At 37.1% G+C, this 26,229-nt stretch overlaps 1 protein-coding gene across 11 annotated transcripts in view; it reads left to right on the top strand.

Moving 5' to 3' along the window:
- The window catches only part of MDGA2 (MAM domain containing glycosylphosphatidylinositol anchor 2), an 811,975-nt gene that overhangs the window by 237,865 nt on the left and 547,881 nt on the right, over positions 1-26,229 (top strand). For 10 of the 11 annotated variants that reach the window (XM_056820935.1, XM_007473236.3, XM_056820917.1 and 7 more), the window contains one exon: positions 24,381-24,520. In XM_056820935.1, coding sequence (XP_056676913.1) covers positions 24,381-24,520 — 140 coding nt within the window. Of the gene's footprint in view, positions 1-24,380; positions 24,521-26,229 lie in introns of those variants that run through there. The other variant, XM_056820938.1, reaches the window with a different exon arrangement.

Raw genomic sequence — 26,229 nt, 5'->3', positions numbered from 1 at the left:
GTCATTTTTATTATATTGGCTCGTCCTACCCATGAGCAGTTAATGTTCTTCCAATTGTTCAAGTCTAGTTTTAGTTGTGTGGAAAGTGTTTTGTAGTTGTGTTCATATAGATCCTGTGTTTGTCTCGGGAGATAGATTCCTAAGTATTTTATTTTGTCTTGGGTAATTTTGAATGGGATTTCTCTTTCTAGTTCTTGCTGCTGAGCTGTGTTGGAATTATATAGAAATGCTGATGACTTATGTGGGTTTATTTTGTATCCTGCAACTTTGCTAAAGTTGTTGATTATTTCAATTAACTTTTTGGTTGAATCTCTAGGATTCTTTAAGTAGACCATCATGTCATCTGCAAAGAGTGATAATTTGGTCTCCTCCTTGCCTATTTTGATGCCTTCAATTTCTTTTTCTTCTCTAATTGCTACTGCTAGTGTTTCTAATACAATGTCAAATAATAGAGGTGATAATGGGCATCCTTGTTTCACTCCTGATCTTAATGGGAATGGATTTAGTTTATCCCCATTGCAGATGATATTAGCTGATGGTTTTAGATATATACTGTTTATTATTTTTAGGAATGACCCTTCTATTCCTATGCTTTCTAGTGTTTTTAGTAGGAATGGGTGTTGTATTTTATCAAAGGCTTTTTCTGCATCTATTGAGATAATCATGTGATTCTTGTTGGTTTGCTTGTTGATGTGGTCAATTATGTGGATAGTTTTCCTAATGTTGAACCAGCCCTGCATCCCTGGTATGAATCCTACTTGATCATGGTGGATGACCCTTCTAATCACTTGCTGGAGTCTTTTTGCTAGTATCCTATTTAAGATTTTTGCATCTATATTCATTAGGGAGATTGGCCTATAGTTTTCTTTCTCTGTTTTTGGCCTGCCTGGCTTTGGAATTAGTACCATGCTTGTGTCATAAAAGGAGTTTGGTAGGACTCCCTCTTTGCTTATTATGTCGAATAGTTTGTGTAATATTGGGGTTAACTGTTCTCTGAATGTTTGATAGAATTCACTGGTGAATCCATCAGGCCCTGGGGATTTTTTCTTAGGCAGTTCTTTGATGGCTTGATGGATTTCAATTTCTGATATGGGATTATTTAAGAAAACTATTTCTTCTTCTGTTAGTCTAGGCAATTTATATTTTTGTAAATATTCATCCATATCACCTAGATTGGTAAATTTATTGCCATATAGTTGGGCAAAGTAGTTTTTAATGATTGCCTTAATTTCCTCTTCATTTGAGGTGAGATCCCCCTTTTCATCCTTGATGCTATTAATTTGCCTTTCTTCTTTCCTTTTTTTAATTAAATTAACCAGTACTTTGTCTATTTTGTCTGTTTTTTCAAAGTACCAGCTTCTAGTCTTGTTTATTAGCTCAATAGTTCTGTCACTTTCTATTTTATTAATTTCTCCCTTAATTTTTAGGATCTCTAGTATGGTTTTCTTCTGGGGGTTTTTAATTTGTTCATTCTCAAGTTTTTTGATTTGCATTTCCAATTCCTTGGTCTCTGTCCTCCCTAATTTGTTAATATATGCACTCAGGGATATGAATTTTCCTCTAAGTACTGCCTTGGCTGCATCCCATAAGGTTTGAAAGGATGTTTCGCCGTTGTCATTTTCTTCAACGAAATTGTTAATTGTTTCTATGATTTCTTCTCTAACTAAATGGTTTTGGAGTATCATGTTATTTAATTTCCAATTAATTTTTGATTTGGGTCTCCATGTACCCTTGCCGATCAATATTTTAATTGCCTTGTGATCTGAAAAGGCTGCAGTTAATATTTCTGCTTTTCTGCATTTAAGTGCCATGTTTCTATGACCTAGTGTATGATCTATTTTTGTGAATGTGCCATGTGGTGCTGAAAAGAAGGTGTATTCTTTTTTGTCCCTATTTATTTTTCTCCATATGTCTATTAATTCTAATTTTTCTAAGATTTCATTCACCTCTTTTACCTCTTTCTTATTTATTTTTTGATTTGATTTATCTAAATTTGATAGTGGTTGGTTCAAGTCTCCCACTAATATGGTTTTACTGTCTAATTCCTCCTTCAATTCTCCTAGTTTCTCTATTAAAAATTTGGATGCTATACCATTTGGTGCATACATGTTGATTAGTGATATTTCCTCATTGTCTATACTTCCTTTTAGCAGAATATATTTACCTTCCCTGTCCCTTTTGATCAGGTCTATTTGTACTTTGGCTTTGTCAGATATCATGATTGCAACTCCTGCCTTCTTTATATCGGTTGAGGCCCAAAAGGTCTTACTCCAACCTTTAATTCTAACCTTGTGAGTGTCAACCCGTCTCATATGTGTTTCTTGAAGACAACATATGGTAGGGTTTTGTGTTCTAATCCAATCTGCTATTTGTCTGCGTTTTATGGGTGAGTTCATCCCATTCACGTTCAAAGTTATGATTGTTATTTGTGGATTCGCTGGCATTTTGATGTCTTCCCCTAGTTCTGACCTTTCTTCTTTAGCTTTCTCCTTTTGAACCAGTGATTTACTTTAGGTCAGTCCCCCTAGTCCCCTCCCTTGAGATGCTTCCCTTTCTAGCCCCTCCCTTTTTATGCTCCCTTCCCCTCCCCCCTCTCCTTCCCTCCCTTTTTGTGCTCCCTCCCCCCTCCCCCTCCTTAATTTTCCTTTCTTTCTTGCCCTAATGGATAAGATAGAATTCAGGATCCCACTGGATCTAGATGTTCTTCCCTCTCAGATTTGATTTCACTGAGAGTAAGGTTTAAGAACTTCCACTTCACGCTCTCTTCCTCTCCTTCTCATATGAGAGTTCTTCCCCTCCCCTTCCCATGTGTATCTTTATATGGGAAAGTTTATTCTATTGATTCCCCCCCTATTTCTTGAAGTTAATCTTAGTATTATCACGGTTCCCCCCTCCCTTTTCCTTTTTTTGCCCCAACTTTCCCCAAATCTTCTTGATTCCCCAATCTTTCCCTATGCATGTTTCTTCTAACTACTCTTATGATGATACAATTTATGAGAGTTACACAAAACATTTTCCCCACATATTAATATATATAATTAGATGTAAATGTAGTCCTTATAGAAGAGAGTTTGACTTAAAGAGAAAGATAAGATTTATCTCCTTTTCCCTTTCTTTCATATTTACCTTTTCATGTTTCTCTTGCTTTCTGTGCTTGGATATCGAACTTTCCACAGAGCTCTGGTCTTTTCTTAGCAAATGCTTGGAAATCTTCTATTTTGTTGAATGCCCATACTTTCCCCTGGAAGTATATAGTCAGTTTTGCTGGGTAGTTGATTCTTGGTTGGAGACCCAGCTCTCTTGCCTTTCTAAATATCGTGTTCCATGCTTTGCGGTCTCTTAGTGTGTTAGCCGCTAAGTCATGTGTGATCCTTATGGGAGCCCCCTTGTATCTGAAGCTCTTCTTCTTGGCTTCTTGTAGGATTTTCTCCTTTACTTGGAAGCTCTTGAATTTGGCAATTACATTCCTAGGCGTTGTCTTTTGGGGATTTAGTATAGAAGGTGTTCTATGAATCCTTTCTATTTCTATTTTGCCCCCTTGCTCCAGAACGTGGGGGCAATTTTCTTTTATAATCTCCTCTAGAATAAAATCCAATTTGTTGTTTACCTCTGGTTTTTCTGGGAGACCGATGATACGGAGATTTTCTCGTCTTCCTCTGTTCTCCAGGTCCGTGACCTTCTCAGTGAGATATTTTCTGTTTTCTTCCAATTCATTAATTGTTTGGGTTTGCTTTATTGATTCTTGCTGTTTTATCATCTCACTTTCTTCGAGGTCCTTAATTCTGGTCATTAGGGACTGGATTTGCTTTTCAGCCTTGTCTGCCCTTGTATTGGCTGCTTCGAGTTCTTTTTCCAATTGAGCAGTCTTATCTGTCAGACAGCTGATCTCTTTCTCCCATTTTTCTTTCCAGAAGGTTTCCATCTTTTGGATAAGTTCCAGTTTGAGATCTTCCAGAGCTTGTTGATAGTTTCCATTTTGGGAGGCGTGTTCTGAATTTTTTTGGATTTCCTCTTCATTCTCCTCTTTCCCTTGGGTACTTCCACCATAAAAGTTTTCAATAGTCACTTTTTTCCCTTTCTTCCTGGAGGCTTGATTTTGGGCCATGTGAGCCATCCCTTTGGTGGTTTTATTTCCCTTTCCTTTTTGGTCTGGGGTCTGGGTTATAAGAGTGGTTTTTCTGTGAATTTAGGTTGCTTCAGACTAGTTCTTCCCAGCCTCCGAGCCCAGGTATTCAGCTCCGCCCAGATAATCCGTGCGCCTTGTTCAGCGCAGCCCGCCCGAAGTCCGCTGGCTTCTCCAGTGAAAGCGCCCTGAGACGTTTTTTCCTGGCAGTCCCCAGATCCCAAGGACCCTGGAGTGCCCCCCCAGACAGAGACGCTCCCCACTCACTCGCTGTCCCGGTGAGCGCTCAGGTAGCTCACTCTGGTTTAGTGGGGGAGGTGGGGTGGGGGAAGGGCGGCTCAGTTCACTTTTCTGTGCAAGCTTTTCCTTCTTATTTTAGTGTGAAAATGTTCAAGCCCCACGTACCTTTGCCTCTGTGGGGTACTGGGGAGTCCTTCTGTTCCTCCAAAGGTGATTTTATGCTCCTTTGATGTAGTCTATTTCGTTCGGTGCTGGGGAGAGGAAACGTGCCGCGTCTAGATTGCAGCCATGATTACCCGGAAGTCAATTTCTTTCCTTTTTTTAATTAAACTGACTAGTACTTTGTCAATTTTATTTGTTTTTTCAAAGTACCAGCTTCTAGTCTTATTTATTAAATCAATAGTTCTTTGACTTTCAATTTTATTAATTTCTCCTTTGAATTTTAGGATCTCTAATTTAGTCTTCATCTGAGGATTTTTAATTTGTTTACTATCTAGTTTTTTAATTGGCATGCCCAATTCATTGACCTCTGCCTTTCTTAATTTGTTTATATATGAACTCAAGGATATAAATTTCCCCCTGAGTACTGCTTTGGCTGCATCCCATAGGTTTTGAAAGGATGTCTCACCATAGTCATTTTCTTCAATGAAGTTATTAATTTTTTCTACAATTTGTTTTTTAACTCGCTGGTTTTGGAGTATCATATTGTTTAATTTCCAATTAATTTTTGATTTATCTATCCATGTACCCTTACTAATTATTATTTTTATTGCATTGTGGTCTGAGAAGGTTGCATTTATTATTTCTGCCCTTTTGCACTTGTTTGCAATGATTTTGTGTCCTACTACATGGTCAATTTTTGTGAATGTACCATGTACTGCTGAAAAGAAGGTGTATTCCTTTTTGTCCCTATTTATTTTTCTCCATATATCTACTAACTCTAATTTTTCTAAGATTTCCTTTGCTTCTCTCACCTCTTTCTTATTTATTTTTTGATTTGATTTATCTAGTTCAGATAGGGGAAGGTTCAGATCTCCCACTAGCATAGATTTTCTATCTATTTCCTCCTTGAGCTCGACTAGTTTCTCCTTTAGCAATTTGGATGCTATGCCATTTGGTGCATACATATTGAGTACAGATATTTCCTCATTGTCTATACTGCCTTTTATCAGGATGTAATTACCTTCCCTATCTCTTTTAATTAGATTTATTTTTACTTTGGCTTTGTCCTATATCATGATTGCTACTCCTGCCTTCTTTTTATCATTTGATGCCCAATAGGTTTGGCTCCATCCTCTTACTTTCACCCTATGCATATCTACCTTCCTCATGTGTGTTTCTTGCAAACAGCATATGGTAGGGTTTTGGATTCTAATCCACTCTGCTATTCGCTTGTGTTTTATGGGTGAGTTCATTCCATTCACATTCAGAGTTATGATTACTAGCTGTGTATTTCCCAGCATTTTGATTTCTACTCCTGGTCCTGCCTTTTCTTCTTTCACTATTTCCTTCTAAAAGTTTGTTTATAGTCAGTCCCCCTAGTTCCCCCATTATTTTACTTCCCTTTCTACCCCCCTCCATTCTTATTCCCTCCCTTATTTTCCCCTTTAGTCTTTTTAACCCCCCCCAACCCTCTCCATCCCTTTTACTGCTTCCCTCCCTACCAGTCCTTTTTTTACCCTTCTGCTCCCCAATAGGGCACAAATCTATTCTCTTCCCCAATGGATTGGATTGTTCTTCCCTCTTTGGGTCCGTTTCAAAGTACATAGGAGTTGAGTATTTCCTGTCTCCAACCTCTTTACCCTTCCAGTGTATCGATTTTCTCCCCCCTCCCACCATGAGCTTCTTTGTGACATATAAATTTACCCCCTTTTGTTTCTTTTCCCATTTCTTTTAGTCATAACCTCTTTTCTTTTTTAGCTCTAGTCATGTATATATATATACATACACATGTATATGTATTTATGCATGCATATATCTGTATACCTATTTATGTCTTGTCCTTTCATCCTATACAGTTTGTCACTGTTCAATCTGAGCGTAATTCTTCTAGCTGCTCAGGTGATAGCAACAGTTTTTAAGAGTTACCAGTGACCTCTTTTCTTATATGGATACATATCATTTTAATTTATTGAGTCTCTTAAAATTTTTTTGTTGTTTTGTTTGTTTTTCCCCCCTCTTCTTTAATTCCTTTTGATGATTCTCTTGAGTTTTGTGCTTGGACATCAAATTTTCTGTTCACGTCTGGTCTTTCATTTATGAATACTTGGAACTCTTCTGTTGCGTTGAATGACCATACTTTCCCCTGTAAGAATATAGTCAGTTTTGATGGGTATTTTATTCTTGGTTGTAGACTTAGTTCCATTGCTTTCCAGAATATCATATTCCATGCCTTCAGTGTGGATGCAGCCAGATCCTGTGTTGACCTCACCGTATTTCCATGGTATCTGAATGGCTTCTTCTTGGCAGCTTGTAATATCTTTTCTTTCATCTGATTGTTTTTGAATTTGGTTATAACATTTCTTGGTGTTGCCAGTTGGGGATTAAATACAGGGGGTGATCTGTGGAGTCTTTCAATCTCCACTCTCCCCTCTTGTTCTAGGATCTCGGGACAGTTTTCCTGGATAAGTTCCTCTAGTATTATGTCCAGGCTTTTTCTTTTGTCGTGGTCTTCTTGTAGTCCAATTATTCTTAAATTGTCTCTTCTTGAACAATTTTCTAAATTGTCTGTTTTATGAATGAGATGCTTCACATTTTCCTCAATTTTTTCATTCTTTTTGTTTTGTTTTATAGTGTCTTGCTGCCTTGTGAGTTCACTTGATTCTAGTTGTTGTATTCTGGTTCTTAAAGACTGGATTTCATTCCTGGATTTTTGGTCATCCTTTTCCTTCTGGTCTGATTTTCTTTGAAGATCATCTTTCATCCTCTTTACCTCATCTTTCATCTCCTTTGCCTCATTTTCCAGCTGGTTGATTTTGGCTTTCAAGACACTATTTTCTCATTTTAGTTCAAGTGCCTCTGTTTCCAGATGAGTTATCTTAATTTTTAAGTTCTTTTCCCAATTGTCTTCAGTCCCTCTTAGTTGTGTTTTGAGTTCCTCCACAGCCTGTATCCAATTCGCTATGATTTCTGGTTTATCGTTTGCTGATCTCTCCCCCTCTGTTCCATTTGCTGAGTAGCAGCTGTCTATTGTAGTTTCTTTCTTCTTTTTCTGTTGTTTGCTCAAATTCACCCCTTCTTTACTCCTTGTATTTGTCTGTGCTCTTGTTCCTCTCATTTTTTTGTTTTTTGAGGACTTCTATCAGTCTCCCCTCTTGGAGTTTTAACAGAAAATCTCTTGGTGTAGTCTCTAGTGGAGGGTTGTTGGGGTTTGAGCTTCCCTGTCCTCTGGAGGTTTTTGATTGGCTTAAAGTCCAGCAGTCAATGAGGATGGGTGGGGAACCTGGGCTTCCCTGTGTTCTGGAGACTTTTGATGGGATTGAGTTGAGCTTAGTTGGGCTGGGTTTACTCTGAGTTTTAAACTTCCTGGATGGCTGGAGCAAATATGAAGGATCTCCAAATCTCTGGCCAGGCTGCCAGGTCTATGCTCCTTCTAGGCTGCCATCTTGACTCCGCCTCTAGGTTTCTGTTTTTTCAGAAGACCCTGCTCTCTAAGGGGGGAGGGGTCGTGGCCTCCCTGGGCTCTGAGGGCTCCTGATGGGGTTATGTTCAGCTGGTTTGGCCCAAATGAGCCCTGAAGCAAAAAACCTCCTCCTCCACTATCTGTTTTGAATGCCCAGAGACTGGCCCAGGTTGCTTTCAAGGAATGCCCTTTGGAGCAACCCCTTTGCCTGCCCTGATGTTTCTGTTCTTTCCAAAGACCCTGCTCTCTAAGTGGGGAGAGGTCCTGGCCTCCCTGTTGTGGGTGGAATGATCCCCCAAAACAAACAAACAAACAAACAAACCAACAAACAAAACCCTCCTCCTCTACCATCTGTGTTGAATGCCCGGAGACTGGCCCAGGTTACTTTCAACGTAAGCTCTTCTGAGCAACCCCTATGCAGGCCCTGAGGTTTCTGTCCTTTCAGTAGCTCTGAGGGCTCCTGATGGGATTGGGTTCAGCTGGTGCCCTAAAGCTGGAACCTCCCTTGAGACTCAGATGGGAGGACCCAGCCAGGGGGCTACAGGCTTCCCCCTTCTCTTTATGTTTCCCTGCCGTCTGTGTTGGGCACCCAGGAGACTGGCTCAGGTTGCTTTCAAGGTGAGTCCTTCAGAATAGCCAGCCCTGAGGCCCTTTTGCTGGCCCTGAGGTTCCCACTGCTGCCATGGGCTCAGCACTCTGGGTTGGGGGGGGGATAGGTCCTGGACCTTCCTTCTGCCTGCCCCTTAGTTCCAAGTGATCTAGGGTTCTGGCTTTTGGGGGGCCGTACCTTTTGATCCAGGTCCAGGAGGAGGGTTCCCTGGGTCTGTCCTGTTGTTCAGCTTGAATTTCGGTGTCCTAGGATCACTCAGTTTGAGATCAGTAAGGAAGGGTTTCAGAGGTCTGAACTTTTGCTGCTTCTAAGCCGCCATCTTGACCGGAAGTCTAATTCACCCTTCTTTCCTTAGTCAGTAGCAGATTGTTTTGAATATTACTTCTTTAGTAGAGTTTAAGATCTGTTACTGCTAGGACACCATACTTCACAAATTTTTTTTTTTCTTTAGTTCTCTTCGTATGCTTGGCATTTTGTTCTTCCAGCTGAATTTTGTTGTTATTTTTTTTCTAGTTCTATAAAATAGTTTTTGAATAGTTTGATAGCTATGGCACTGAATAAATTAATTAATTTAGGCAGGATTGTTGTTTTTATTCATTTTTTAGAGATTATTCCAACATAACTGACTCAAACCCATGGCCTCTCTTTATATGTAAACTGAACTGCCCTACTAATTTTTAAATTATTAAGAGTTAATTTACCTTTTTGTGCTTTTCTTGAAGGTTTAGTTTCAATGCCAGATTTTTTATTTGACTCTGGCCTTTTCATCAGGAATATTTGGAGTCTGCTATTTAATTAAATATCCATTTTTTCCCTGATGCATCACACCCAGTTTGGTGGGCTGGTAATTCCTCATTGTAATCCTAGCACCTTTGACTTCCAGATTATCATATTCCATGCCCCATCTGCTCCTTTAATTCAGAAACCGCTAAATCTTCTGTGACATTGGCTACATAATATATATGAATTGTTTCTATATGGTTGCTTGAAATATGTTCACTTTGACCTGGGAGCTCTGGAAGTTAGCTATAATGTTATTGGGAGTTTACATCTGGGGATCTCTTTCAGGAAGTGATTGGTAAATTGTTTCAATTTCTTTTTTACCTCCTCAATTTAGAATATCCTGGGTATTTTATTTGATAAGTTATTGAAATATAAAGTCTAGGATCTTTCTTTGATACTGGCTTTTTAATTTGATGTATTCCAGATTATTTATTTTGCATTTTGTGCCTCTTTCTAAGTCTTGCTTGGTTTTAAAGTCTTTCCCTTCCCAAAGGTCTGACATGTATACTATTCTGTGTTTGCCTAATTTTCTTATAGTTTCCTTCTTTATGTGGAGTATGCCATTTCTTTGACTGCACATGTCAAAAATCCTCCATGTTTCCAAATTTCTGCTGTGGCATGAATTACTGAAAATGTGTACTGGGAATCTGTGTAAATATTGACCCGTTTATCTTTCCTGATTTGCAAAGCATTTAATAAAGAAACTAGCTCTGCCTCTTGAGTGCTCACATGCTTTGGTAAGGACACATACCATAATGCCTCTGTTTGTGTTACTACTGCTGCTCCAGTGTACCTTTCTCTGTTAACTATCGTGCTCAAACCATTGTTAAACATTTTAATGTCGGGTTGTATCAGGGGAGTGCCTTTTTTCCTTTCTACACATCAAAAAGATTTGCTGCAAAATCCCCCCCCCCCCAGTTTCTTGTTCCCTTTCTTGGTCGTATTGGTTTTGTTTGTATAAAACATTTAAAATTTAATATAATCAAAAACATTCCTTTTACATCTTATAGTAGTGATGGTGAACCTTTTACAGATGGAGTGTGTAAACCTTAAAATTCCTTAGACTTATAAATGTTGGAAATTTCACCATTGGGATATTTCATACTTGGAAATATTGGAATGGGAACCCCATTGGCATGGGAGGTTCCTTCTCTTCCCTTCTTAAGATTACTTTAGGACAGAAACCTTTTGCTGAACAATGGAAAGGACTTTGACCTATGCTTAAGCATAGAACAGGAATTTCTTTGAGTCATGATTGATTTTAGAATTGATACAATGGAGATACTTGGAATCAATCTCCACCCTATTCAGTCCTAACAGGATTGAGTAAGGGCTGCAGCCTAGATCAAAATTTAATTATTCCAATCTCTACCCTACTCAGGTTAACAGGATTTAGAAAGGGCTGTAGCAAAGGAGCAAAGATTTAATCATTTGAAAATATGACCTTCAACAGACATGTGCAAAGCCTCTGGGCGGTCCTGGGTTAAGCGAGAGCCTCCATTGGCACAGGGAAATTGATGGACAGTGATTGGTAGATGTGAGAACTGAGGGGAGGCAACTTGGAGGGTTTCCTTAAAGATCAGGGGGGTATAGAGACTCGAGGAGGGGGTTGAGGAGTTGGTCGGAGTGGTGGCAGTGTACTCTGAGAAGCTTGCTCTGAAGGAAGCTGAAGGTGGGGGCCTCTGAGACTGTTTCTCCATTTTGGTCACGTGAGTAATAGGGACTGATCTTTTTTCTTTGCCCCAGCTATCTAAGGGCTTGGGCCTTTTGGCCCAGCCTAAACAGAAGGGGTATTTAAGCCCTATTCCCTTCTCTCCCTTTTTCTCTCTCTCTATCTCTAATTCCTTTCTTCCTCCTATTGTAATTAAACTCCAAAAAAGATTGACTGCAAACTTGAGTTTTCATTTAGGAATTACATAGCTGAATTCCTTGGCGACCTTAATTAAGATATATCAGTCTTTTAAAGTGATTCCCTTGTAACAAGTGCCAGGTCCCACCCTCACCCCATCCCCCCAAACCAAATGCCATGATCCTTCCCTTCATTTTCTGGGTATACTTCACCCCACTTCTTACCCCACACTGATGAGGGAGAAAGTTCTCTGTAGGTTTTACACAGGGAAAATACAACTTGTGAATAAGGAAACAAAAGGGAATCAAGAACAAATTAAATTCTTGAATCAATTGATGTTCCTTTGGTACAACAAAGTACATATAAACAAATGTATTCAACCCCCCAAATTTCAGTTTCTGCACATTCAATTTTGCTCAGGAACTCCTGGAAGCAGCATGTGGTCTCTGTGGGCATCTCCATGGCATCTTCCACAAGGAAATCAGTCTCTGGATTCTAGGAGGCAGAAAATTTCTTATCCTTAAAAAATGTTTTTAGTCTCAAAAGGCACTTAAAACTTTTCATTACAAAATAAAAACACATTCCCTCCTGAGGAGGATACAGGGATACATGGTCAAGTCATAAGGCATATGGACCAATTATCAAAAACATCAAAGAATTCAAAGGACTTAAAAAATAACCTCTAAGTGAAATAAAAAAACAAATCTGGGAAAAAGGGAAAAAAATCACAAATCACAACAAGTTCTTATAGTAATCCATGTTTTATAAGCCTGCAACAACAATCACTCACTAACCAAATTTAGCATTTTCGAATATAGTAATTTGTCATATCATTAAAAAAATAGAGAGAAAAAAATTAGGTATCGAAACAAATGGGAAATAGCATTCCCTGGTTTGACCCTTTTTTCCACTTTCAAGAATAATGGAGCCAGAACCAGAAAAATCAATGCCAAATACTTGATAAAGAGTGTGGTACAAGGAAGTCCTGCTTTTACATGTTAAACAGCCACAACCTCAAGCCTCACATATGATCAAATTCTTGTGCTCTTTGTGCAGAATATCATCAATCCCCATAGGATTGGTTTGGTTTTTTTTACCTTTAGTGCTTATGTGGGACTTTGTAGGTCAACTTCTGTGCTCCTTGATGGTCGTTTTTTCCTTGATTCAGACATAGTCATTGAGCAAAAGTCTCATGATATAAGTTAGTGGCAGTTTGAAGTCCAAAGCTTTTGGGATATGCATCTATACACTAGGCAAATGGACATCTTAGCTTATTCTATTGCAAAAAAAGCAGTTAAAAAATCTTTTCAATATTGGTGATATATGCTTTAAATATAAAAAATGAAAGAACTCAAATACTATATTGCACATGCAGGAAGAAAAACAATAATGAAAATATTGTATATGTTTCACAATCATAGAGGTTAAATATAGAGGTTATTTGCTGAAAAATAAGATTCATTTCCTCCTTGCCATGATTCTCAGTGTGAGTGTAAATGAGGTAGATAAAGTAATGGAGGTATAGGGGCTCTGAAAAAAACCTTAAAATCAATGTAACAAGTAGCATGATACAAATGAAGTTAATAAGAGAGTAGACAGGCACTGTATTCAAAACCCATTTCTTCTTTGATACTATTTGGAGGGAAGACAAAGCTGAAAAGGGTTAACATCAACAAAAGCAATAGAGTCTAAGGGGCACCACCTTCTGCCCCACATGGAGGTGAAGTAGCACCCTGATTAGTTTGGGGACAAGCTCCATTTAAAATATACTGTTGAGGGGTTATTTGGCTTGAGTTATCAGTTATTTGATTTAAATTTCTAGAAAAGCTATCAGTTCTAAAATTATGATTTCTAAATCCATTATTGTTATAATTTCTATAGCTATCATTCCATTGATAATTGTTTTTGATTACTTGGAAGAACCTTCTACAATTCATCATTGTGTAGCCCTTCCTTCCACAGAAGTGGCAAGAAAGGGATCGATAATTATGTTCTTGGAGAGGAGCAAGTGGCATTGGTTGAGTATCATGCCATTTTCTTGTTTATCAATTCTTTCAGTTAAAGATTTTAATTTCTGGAGGGCAATTTGGAACTATGCCCAAAGGGCGATAAAAGAGTGTCTGCCCTTTGGTCCAGCCATAGCACTGCTGGGTTTGTACCCCAAAGAGACATTAAGTAAAAAGACTTGTACAAGAATATTCATAGCTACACTCTTTGAGGTGGCCAAAAATTGGAAAATGAGGGGATGCCCTTCAATTGGGGAAGGGCTGAACAAATTGTGGTATATGTTGGTGATGGAATACTATTGTGCTAAAAGGAATAATAAAGTAGAGGAATTCCATGGAGACTGGAACGACCTCTAAGAAGTGATACAGAGCGAAAGGAGCAGAACCAGGAAAACATTGTACACAGAGATTGATACACTATGGTACAATCGAAGGTAATGGGCTTCTCCATCAGTGTCAATGCAATGTCTTTGAACAATCTGCAGGGATCTAAAAAAAAAAAAAACACTCTCCACAAGCAGAGGATAAACTATGGGAGTAAAAACACTGAGGAAAAGCAAGTGCTTGACTACAGGGGGGAAGGGGATACGACTGAGGAGAGACTCTGATTGAACACTCTAGTGCAAATACCAACAGCATGGAAATGGGTTCGAACCAAGAACACATGAGATACCCAGAGGAGTCGTGCGTCGGCTATGGGAGCAGTGGTGGGTAGGGGGTGGGGAGGAGGAAAAGAGAATGTTCTTTGTTTCCAATGATTAATGTTTGGAAATGACTAAATAAAATAATGTTTAAAGAAAAAAAGATTTTAATTTCTGGATCTTGTCTAGTAGATCATTCGTTTTTTATTATTTTTCTTTATTGCCTTTGAAGACAAAAGCAAAAGTTTGCCTTAACTCATCAATCAATTTCAAGGCACTTTGGGCAATTTGTTTTAAAATAATCTTGGAATATTGTGGAACAGTTGTTTACAAAATGTCTTTTTATATGTCTAATACCACTTTCTGTAGAAATATCAAGGTATAGGTACCTACTTCCCAGTTCAATGAACCTATCCATAAATTGGGAGGCTATCTAATCATCAGATTTTTTTCCAGAATTTAAATTTAGTTGAACCATCAGGTCTTTCTGAACACTCCCTCATTGCTTTTAAAATGATATCCCTAGCATGTTGTAGTTGCATATGATCATCGTGATCATTATAATCACAATGAGGATCTACAGGTGGCCAGTGTGGTGTAACTGGAACATATCATTTAAATTCTTTAATATCCTATGGTGTGAAAGGTCTTTGTTGAGGCACAAAATGTAAAATAAATAATTTTGATTAAATCAAATTAAAAAAGTTTTGTACAAACAAAACCAATGCAACCAAAATTAGAAGGGAAGCAACCAATTGGGAAACAATTTTCATAACAAAGACCTCTGACAAAGGTCTAATTACTCAAATCTATAGAGAGTTTAACCAGTTGTACAAAAAATCAAGCCATTCTCCAATTGATAAATGGGCAAGGGATATGAATAGGCAATTTTCAGTTAAAGAAATCAAAACTATTAATAATCACATGAAAAAGTGTTCTAAATCTCTTATAATCAGAGAAATGCAAATCAAAACAACTCTGAGGTATCACCTCACACCTAGCAGATTGACTTCCATAACAGCAATGGAAAGTAATGGATGCTGAAGGGGATGTGGCAAATTTGGGACACTAATGCAATCCTGGTGGAGTTTGATCCAGTCATTCTGGAGTGCAATTTGGAACTATGCACAAAGGGCACTAAAAGATTGTCTTCCCTTTGATGGAGCCATAGCACTACTGGGTTTGTATGCCAAAGATATAATAAGGAAAAATACATGTACAAGAATATTCCTAGCTGTGCTCTTTGTGATTGCAAAACTTGGAAAATGAGGGGATGCCCTTCAATTGGTGAATGGCTGAACAAATTGTGGTATATGTTGGTGATGGAATACTATTGTGCTAAAAGGAATAATGAAGTGGAGGAATTCCATGGGGCCTGGAACAACCTCCAGGAATTGATACAAAGTGAGAGGAGCAGAACCAGGAGAACATTGTACACAGAGACTGATACACTGTGGTACAATCGAATGTAATGGACTTCTCCATTAGTGGCAATGTAGTGATCCTGAACAACCTGGAGGAATCTATGAGAAAGAACACTATCTACATTCAGAGGAAAAACTGTGGTGGCAGAAACACTGAAGAAAAAAAGCTGCTTGATTACATGGGTCTAGGGGGATATGATTGAGGATGTAGACTCTAAATGAACATCCCAGTGCAAACATCAACAACATGGAAATAGGTTCTGATCAAGGACACATGGAATACCCAGTGGAATTGCACATCCAGTATGGGAAGGGTGGCGGGAGGGAAGGGAGGGAAATAATATGATTCTTGTTACCAAGGAATAATGTTCTAAATTGACTAAAATAAATAAATAAATAAAAGAAAGGTCTTTATTGTCTAAATGTTAAGACATTCCCATTTGGTTCTAATGTGGGCACTTCCCTTAAGAGAAAAAAACTTAATAGGAATCAGTCAGTGCTTGTGGTTTTCTAGGAGGTGTCTGTGTGGATACAGAGGTAGTACAAGTAGCAACCTGTATGGTAGGGGGATGAGGCTTTTTTTGGTCTAAGATTGGTAGTGGAAGTAGAGACAGGGTAGGGAGGGGCATCAGGAGAAGAAGCGAAAGAGGGAGTTTTAGCCAGGAGTTGCTCAAAATGAGAGAGGATGTTTTCCATCCGAGATATACAAGAAGAGTCCCCTTGTATTTCAGGAAGAATAATATTTTTGTCTCTGAGTAATTTGGGAACAGGCTCATAAAAATTTGAATTGGACATTTGAATGGAATCCTCCTTTTCTATTGGATCATGTAAAGAGAATGTAACTTAAAAGGATGCTGGGAATGTAGCTCAGGTTGTGGCAAATTTTCCACCTTCACAGCTCCCAATGGGCTGCTAGGCAGAGGGGTCAGTGAGTGCAGAGAGGGGGAAGGGAGTGGCCAGAGCACTCTGGTCCCCCTAGAGATTACCTCTGTGAACCTCCCACCCTACTGTGCTGTGCGCTCCCATTGAGCAGCTGTGTAAAGGGGTGGGTGATGTGAAAAAATGTCCTCAGACATAGTGGAGGGGAGGAGGGAACAATTCCATCCATGTCCCTCGGACTTTCTAGTAACAAACTCTTGGGATGGGGATAAGGGGTGGCTGAATGGTCACAGAAAGCACTCTGCATGGTATCTTTGGCACTTGTGTCATAGGTTTGCCATCACTATTTATAGTCTTCTCTATCTCTTGTTTGGTCACAAATCCTTCTCTTATTCATAGATCTGGTTTACTAACCATGCCATGTTCCCCTTGATTGCTTACAATATTACCTTTTATGTAAATCATATACCCATTCTGACATTATCTTGGTGTATACCTATTTTTTGCCATCTTGTTTTCTAGACTTTGTTTTTGTCAAATAGTAAATTCTTGTCCAAAAAGCTGGGCTCTTTGGGTTTATCAAATACCAAATTGCTACAGTCATTTATTATGGTCATGAATATTGTATATCTAATCTATTCTATTGCTCAAACCATTCTATTTCTTAGCTAGTACCAGATTGGTTTAACAATTTTTTTTCTTAGGACTATATTTTCAGTACCAGAGTTTTCTGAGTAAAATTTTATCTTTTTGACTTTCATATCAATCAAGCAAATACTAATTTTTATATTTAAATTTACATAAGCAAAAATGTTTAGATAACATAAAAAAGTCAAATTGGAAAGGAAAATATTTTTTCAATTAATAACTGACAAGCATCTATTAAAAACTACTATGTGAAATATCCTATTCCAAGTAGTAGAAATACAAAACAAAAACCCAAATACTTTCTTTCCTTGAGGAAAATATTCTAAGTGGGGGTTTGGGGTGGGGAATCAACATTTAAGTAATAATGAATACACTGATTTGCAGCATTTCCTGATTTCTAAGTATATATCTATACATAATTATACATATTCTATGCCCATACATCCTGTTTCTCTTCATATGTATGTGTCTATCTATGTACACTCATATACACACTTTCCATATGCAGTATGTTTATATATCTGTGTGTGTGTGTGCGTGTATTATGTATGTGTTTAACCATACTCATCAGAATTGGTTCCAAAAGAAGGAGGACGCATTAGAAGTGGCACTAATTATAAGCAAAATAGATTTTTAAGGAAGGACAGGATAGAAAGAGAGAGAAAATAGAGAAGAAAATAGTATAGAGAGAATTACACAGTATTTGTGAATATAAATTGGATAAGCTAACCCATAAAATGGAAGCAAATATCAAAATGGATTAGAAACCAGAATTCAATGCTGCTTATAAGAGGCACATTTGAAATAAACAAGACACAGAATCCTTCAGCTGGACTTAGACATGATCCCAGGCAAAGCAAAAGCTAAAATAAAACTAATTAAAAGAATTGATCGGGGAAACTACTTTTTGCTTAAAGTAATCACTGAAGTAATATCAAAAAAGTTTTTCAACAACTTTCTCTGTTAAGACCTTATTTTTTCTAATCTATACTGAGTATAGAACTGAGTCAAATTTGTAAAACTAAGAGTTATTTCCCAATTGATAGCCAAAGGATATAAAAATCTGTATTTAAAAAGCTATGTATAGTCATGGAAAAAATGCTGCAAATCACTACTAATTAGAAAAATGCTGGACTTCTTGGTCAAATGGCTCCAGAGTGAAAGCCAAGCTCTTCTCCTCTCCACCAATCAAGACAGGGTGCTTCAAAAGGACAAAATGGAAATTAAATGAGTGAAGGAGTTGCATGGTAGGGCACAGCACAGAAGGTTGGCAAAGTTAGGGCATTTCCATGCTAAAAGGGGGTGAAATTTCCCCCACCAAGGGGTGAACTTATCACCCCTCCCCTACTTTACCTACCTTTCCAGAGTCCAAGCAAACATGGACCAAACTTCAAAGTTCTAGGAGGGAAGCTGTCTGAGGTCAACACAGATTTACCCTTAAAAGAAACTAGAATTGGAACACTGGGAGGCTGAGGAAACACTGAGATAGGCTGTGGAGCTTGGGGAAAGGCTCACAGCAAACACCACAGAGAACCAAAAAAAAAAAAACCCCTCAGGCTAAAAACTCTCCAGTGCTTAATACAGAGACTTCCCTACACTCCACATCCAGACCTCTTACCAGGGAATCTTTAAATTTTCAGGGGCTGGACCTGCTCATAAGAACAGCAATACTAGCGACCCCAGGAGGCTGAGGAAATGTGGAGATAGGGTGCTGGAGCTTGGGGGGATGGAGTGGCTCACAGCAAAATGCCACAGAGAACAAAAAAAAAAAAAACCCTCAGGCTAAAACCTCTCCAGCTCTCAATACAGACTTCCCTACACTGCACACCCAGACCTCTGTGAGGCAATCTACAAGTTCTTAGGGGCTGGACCTGCCTCTAAGAGCAGCTGGGCACTGCTCAGGACTGGGAAAACTATCTTCAGGACAAAAACCTCTCCAGAGCCCAATATAAAGATGATGCACATTCCTCACTTAGACATCTGACCAGGAAGGAATAAGGCAATGGCCACCAACTCCCAGCAACTAAAATCCACAAACACCAAAAAAAAAAAAGCCAAGAAGAAAACTTTGACCATTGAAATTTTTATGCAGAAAAAACACAGACAAAAGAAGAGACAGCAGAAGATGACAAACAATTAAGCACCCCCAAACCTTAGGGAAAAATGGAAATTCATCACAAGTTCTTGAAGACTTTAAATCCAAGAATGTCAGAAAAATGGAAGAGATGTGGCAAGAAAAGTGGGAAATATTTCAAAAAGAAAATAACAGTTTAAAAGACAGGATTTCCCACCTGGAAATTGAAGCTCAGAAACAAAATGAAATAATAAGTAAACTGAAAACTAGAAACAAGCTGCTGAAAGCCATGAAAAGCAGGATAGATCAAACCAAAAAGGAAAATCAAAAGATCATAGCTGAAAAGTAGTCATTAAAAACTAGAATTGGGCAAATAGAAGCCAATGATCTCACAAAACAGCAAGAATTAATAAGGCAAAGTCAAAAGAATGACAGATTAGAAGGCAACATAAAAATATCTCATTGAGACAATGGTTGGCCTTGAAAATAGAACTTGGATAGACAACTTGAGAATCATAGGCCTACCTGGAAACAAAACAGAAACCTTGACACCATACTACAAGAAATTATCCAAGAAAAATGCCCTGAGATTCTGCAACAAAATGGCAAAAGAGACACTGAAAATTCCATAGATCACCTGAATCCTCAAAAGACAACCCCAAGTAATGTAATTGCCAAATTCAAGCATTTCCAAGCTAAGGGGAAAATATTACAGGAAGCCAGAAAGAGACAATGCAGATGTCAAGGGGCATAGATCATGATTACACAGGATCTGGCAGCCTTGACACTAAAAGACCACAAGGCTTTGAATACAATATTCCGAAAGGGAAGAGAATGGGGTCTACAACCAAGGATCAACCCATCAAAATTGACTATTTACTTCTAGGGGAAAGTATGGGCATTCAACAAAATAAAAGACTTCCAAATATTTGTAAAGAAAATAAAAACAGAACTAAACAGAAAATTTGACATCAAAATACAAAATCCAAGAGAAACATGAAAAGGTAAAGAAGAAAGAGAGGGTTCTTATTTTTTTTTTATTCTTTAAGGGCCTCAACAAGAAAAAAATTGTTTATGTTCCTATGTCGGAAAATGTTATTTGTAACTGTCAAAAATTATATTCAGTATTATAGTAGTTAGAAGAATTGTCCATAGGTAGAGATTGGGGTACTAAATGGTTTAATAGTATAAAAAAAAGAAGAAAGAAAGCAGAGGTAGAGAAGATGACACCAAGAGAAACTTGAAGAAATAAGATAAATAGGATAATCTATACCACACAAAGAGGAACATGGGGAGGGTAGGGGAAGAATACCATTATAAGAAGGAGAGGAAGAGAGTGCTAAATGGTAATACTCAAACCTTACTCTCAGTGGAATCAATTCCAAGGGGGAAGAGCATCTAGATCCTTTGGGGTATCAAATTCTATCTTACCCTATAGGGAAGTTGATTGGGGAAAACTAAGGGGGGAGTGGGGAGGGAAATTTTAAAAGGGGGGGAGGGAAAGAGATGGAAGTGGGAATTGAATAGATCCTAAAAAATAAAAGGGGAATAAAAAGGGAGGGGGGAGAAAGGAAAGTAAAATAAGGGCAGGAATTAGGGGGAATGATTAAAAACAGAACACTGATGTAGAAAGAAATAATAAAAAAGGGAAGGGCAGGACAAGGAGAGAAAATCAAAATGTTGGGGAATACACAGGGAGTAATCATAACTTTGAATGTGAATGGGATGACCTTACCCATAAAGAGGAAGCAAATAGCAGAGTGGATTAGAAACCAAAATCCTACCATATGCTGTCTATAAGAAACACACATGAGGTAGGTAAATATGCATAGAGTAAAGGTAAGTGGATGGAGCAAAATTTATTAGGCAGCAAATGAGAAAAAGAAGGCAGGAGTCACAGTCATGATATCTGACAAAACAAAAGTAAAAATAGATATAGTTAAAGGAGATAGGGAAGGTAATTGCATCCTGATAAAAGGTAGTATAGACAAGGAGGAAATATCAGTACTCAACATGTATGCACCAAATGGCATAGCATCCAAATTTCTAAAGGAGAAACTAGTGGAGCTCAAGGATGCAATAGATAGAAAAACTATGCTAGTGGGAGACCTGAACCTTCCTCTATCCGAACTATATAAATCAAACCAAAAAATAAATAAGAAAGAAGTAAGAGAAGTGAATGAAATCTTAGAAAAAATAGAGTTAGTAGATATGTGGATAAAAATAAATAGAGATAATAAGGAATACACCTTCTTTTCAGCAGCACATGGTACATTCACAAAGATTGACCACAAGCTAGGGCATAAAAACATTGCAAACAGGAGCAAAAGAGCAGAAATAATAAATGAGACCTTTTCAGATCACAATGCAATAAAAATAATTAGTAAGGTTACATGGAGAAGCAAATCAAAATTAATTGGAAATTAAACAATATGATGCTCCAAAATCGATTAAAGAACATAGAAACAATTAATAATTTCGTTGAAGAAAACGACAATGATGAGACATCCTTTCAAAACCTATGGGATGCAGCCAAGGCAATACTCAGGGGTAAATTCATATCCCTGAGTTCATTTATTAACAAATTAGGAAAGGCAGAGGTCAATGAATTGGGCATGCAAATTAAAAAACTAGAAAGTGGACAAACTTAAAATCCTCAGATGAAAATTAAATTAGAGATCCTAAAAATCAAATGAGAAATTAATAAAATTAAAAGTCAAAGAACTATTAATTTAAAAAACAAGACTAGAAGCTCGTACTCTACTATCATCAAAACCATATGGTACTGGCTAAGAGACAGAAGGGAGGATCCATGGAATGTACTTGGGGTAAGTGACCTCAGTAAGACAGTCTATGATAATCCCAAAGATCCCAACTTTGGGGACAAAAATCCACTATTTGACAAAAACTGCTGGGAAAATTGGAAAACAATATGGGAGAGATTAGGTTTAGATCAACATCTCACACCCTAAACTAAGATAAATTCAGAAGGGATGAATGACTTGAACATAAAGAAGGAAACAATAAGTAAATTTGGTGAACACAGAATAGTACACTTGTCAGATATCTGAGAAAGGAAAGATTTTAAGACCAAGCAAGAGTTAGAAAAAATTACAAAATGCAAATAAGTAATTTTGATTACATTAAATTAAAAAGGGTTTGTACAAACAAAACCAATGCAATAAAAATTAGAAGGAAAGCAACAAATTGGGAAATGATCTTTATGCCAAAACCTCTGACAAAGATCTAATCACTCAAATTTATAAGGAACTAAATCAATTGTACAAAAGGCAATCAATACCCCAGTTGATAAATGGTCAAGGGACATGAATAGGCAATTTTTGGATAAAGAAATGAAAACTAGTAATAAACATATAAAAAGTGTCCTAAATCTCCTTATCATCAGATAAGTGCAAATCAAAACAATTTTGAGGTATCACCTGACATGTAGCAGATTGGCTAACATGGCAGCAAAGGAAAGTAATGAATGTTGGAGGGGATGTGGCAAAATTGGGACGTTAATGCAGTGCTGGTGGAGTTGTGAATTGATCCAACCACTCTGGAAGGCAATTTGGAACTATGCCCACAGGGCACTAAAAGACTGTCTTCCCTTTGATCCAGCCATAGCACTGCTGGATTTGAACCCCAAAGAGATAATAAGGAAAACGACCTGTACAAGAATATTCATAGCTGCGCTCTTTGTGGTGGCAAAAAATTGGAAAATGAGGTGATGCCCTCCAATTGGGGAATGGCTGAACAAATTGCGGTATATGTTGGTGATGGAATACTATTGTGTTCAAAGGAATAATAAACTGGAGGAATTCCATGTGAACTGGAATGACCTCTAGGGATTGATTGCAGAGTGAAAGGAGCAGAACCACGAGAACATTGTACACAGAGACTGATAACACTGTGGTAAAATCAAATGTAATTGACTTCTCTACTAGTACGAATGCAATGATTCAGAACTATTCAGAATGACTTTTGAGAAAGAACACTATCAACATCCAGAGTAAGAACTGTGAAAAAAGAAACACAGAAAATAAACAATTGCTTGATCACATGGATCAGTGGGACTATGACTGGGACAGTGGACTCTAAAAGATCATCCTAGTGCAAATATTAATAATATGGATATAGGTCTTGATCAATGAAGCATGTTAAACCCAGTGGAATTGTGCGAAAAAGTGGAAGGGGGTGGCAGGAGGGGAGGGAAAGATTATGAGTCTTGTAACCTTGGAAAATGTTCTAAATCATCTAAATAAATAACATTTAAAAATAAAATTTAAATAAAATTAAAAAATAAAAATGCCAACTCAATCAACCTACTGTCCAGTGTCCTACCTACTGTACCACCTTGCTTGTTTCCCACTGAAATATAATAGGTGCCTGATGAATAATTATTTTCTGGTTAAGGGAAGTTACATAATGGGAATTCCTGAAACAAATAAAATTACAAGTATAGACATCATTATCAAATACTGTTTTTGTTACTTATAATCATTACACTCATTCTCATCTTTTTTTTATGTAGCTGAGATAGAAATTGTCCTGACACATGTCACTATGGGGCAGAATATAATGTTCTACATATTACATCAGTAGATAAAATAACTTCTTTTTATAAGTGAATAAGTATATGTTCATCTTCTAGGGGCTCACTGAAAGCATCCTCTTGACAGCTCCAGTATTAGAAAGACTTTCCTCCTAATTAAAACCTATATATCATTTTTAGATAAATAATATATATTTTTCTTCTAAATGCCTAAAAATTAAATCAAATCCTTCCTAGAAGACTTTTTTTCACTGCTCTTATTGTTTCTACTGTTCCTAGTTCACATTTATTTTTCGGTTTACAAAATATATTCCTTTCATCATGCATGTAAGGTGATGAAACCATAGATATGGACATATTATTTTAATAAGGCCAGTGAATTTTCAACATCAAATTACCAGTTATAATTATTCATTATCATCTTCCACACCTAACACAGGGAAAGTAATGTGTGAATTTCAGAAACTTATTGTTATCTGAACTGATAGTTGAATCAATGATATCCTGAAGTGTTGTTTCTCCATCCTCCTCCTCTTTGTATGTGTGTGTACATATACATGTGCCCAAGCACATATGTATATTACATATAGTATACATACATGCATACATACATACATATTTCTTTGAATACATGCACATATATAATATTTACATGGTATGTATATGTTTATATACATATGGTGTAATGGGGAAATTTAAGGGAAATAAGGGAAATTTTAATCTTTACAATGGTATATGTTATGTTAAACTTGGAATATCCTTGATTTACATATAAAAATAGAGAAATATAAGATTTTCTGCCCAATAAGAGCCTTGATATTTTTTTAAACTCCAAGATTTTCTCTTATAAATAATATATATAAAATGATTTTTGAAACGTATTTATCTTTGCTTTTCTGTTGTCTCTTTTCCTGCTCGTGTAACAGCTCCTCCAACAGTGCGGATTGTGCACTCAGGATTGGCATGTAATATTGAGGAGGAGCGCTATTCAGAGAGAGTCTACACTATCCGAGAGGGAGAAACTTTGGAACTGACCTGTCTAGTGACAGGCCATCCACGTCCACAGGTGAGTCCTGAAAAGTGACAAAGGATTTTCACTAAGGAATTTCCTTGAGGATTTTTGGACATTCATTTATGACATTTAAGCAAGTTTTGTGTGTGTACCTGCATGTGTGTATATGTCTGATATGTATCAGATATTGTGCTAAGCAATAGAGATACAAAGCAAAAAATGAAAAAGTCCAATAGTCCCTTACCTCAATTCTATATTCTATTTAAGGAGCTTATATGAATTTATATTAATTCATAATAACAAAATTATTGTTGAGAATTTCTAAAAAATAGATTCTTATGTGTATTCTTCTACTATGAATCCTCTATTACAATCTATTTATTTTTTAACCATAAACACTCACCAATGAAATAAAGAGATCACCATTTCCTGGATCTAGGGGGATATTGAGGACCATTCTCCTTCTCTCTTCACCTTTTGTGAATACAAGCTGAATATGTGGCTACCTACTTTTGATCTTACTAAATAACCAGTCCACCTACTTTACCCACAATGGGGAAAGGAACAAGCATTAGTAGTTAACTACTATGTGCTAAGACTGTCCTAAGCACTTTACAAAGAACATTTCATTTGATTCTCACAATAACCTTGGGAAGTAGGTACTATGGTTATCTCCATCTTAAAGATTAATAAATTGAGGTAGCCAGAGGATAATTAACTTACCAAAGATCACACAAATAGTAGGTGTCTGAGACTATATTTTTCAATCAAGTCTTCCTGACTCCAGGTGCAGCATATATATATCCACTGTCCCACATTTTTTCACATTGCCCTTGTATAACTCTTTACTTATCATATGCAGTCATATCTAATTTTCAGATTTCTTATATCATACTTTATGGGTGATCCTTATCCTTAATTCTTTAGAAGCTGTGATGTTATATGATTTGAAAGTATGCAATTACCAGAAAAAATGTTGTTTAAAAGATGAGATGTTATCCTGGCTTTAAATCTTTCCTTTTTTTTTTTTGCTCAATTCTTATTAATTTACTGTATTTACTCAGTATTTTTGTATTAATAGATAAGCTCTTTGTGGTATCCTCCAAACTGTATAGCAAAGATGGAAAAATAATCATTCATTATCTATTTGTATTTTCTCACATGTATAATGAGAAAATAATTTTTACTAATTATAGATCTTATTGAGACTTTAAAAATTCTGTGATGATGCAATTAGCCCAATATTATTCTCAAACAGAATTTCCAAAGAGGGGGACCTCATTATGTATAGGGAATCCTACTTTAATTTGGATTCTATACTGAAGAGTCTCAATTAAATTAGCCTATTCAATATTTTATTTAATACCAATAAGTAGAGAATCATTAAACAAAATATACATATTTTGAGAAATGTTGCTAAGTTTTGACATTCACATTGGAGAAAGTTGTTAGGGAAGAAATTTAAAAGTAAAATCTTGTTTTATCAAAACTATATGTTTAAAAATCAGGAATTATCACTGTAGAATTTCAAATCTGTCATTCATTTATCTTTCTTTTACTCATATATCTGTAAAAGATGTGGTCTGCTACAGAATATCATTTCTGAAAATTTCTTATTCATTTCCCTTATTTTCATCAGGGATGCCTTCAATGTGTATAGGTCTTTTTTGAAAATCCTTTACAGAACTACTTTTCTCACAGTCTTAGAAAAAATCACTGGAAGAGTGATGAGATAGTTTTATCCTATATGAGGCAATTAGATG

The sequence above is a fragment of the Monodelphis domestica genome, chromosome 1 (assembly GCF_027887165.1).
Source record: "Monodelphis domestica isolate mMonDom1 chromosome 1, mMonDom1.pri, whole genome shotgun sequence".
NCBI lineage: Eukaryota > Metazoa > Chordata > Mammalia > Didelphimorphia > Didelphidae > Monodelphis > Monodelphis domestica.
This window is presented reverse-complemented; position numbering and strand designations above follow the sequence as displayed.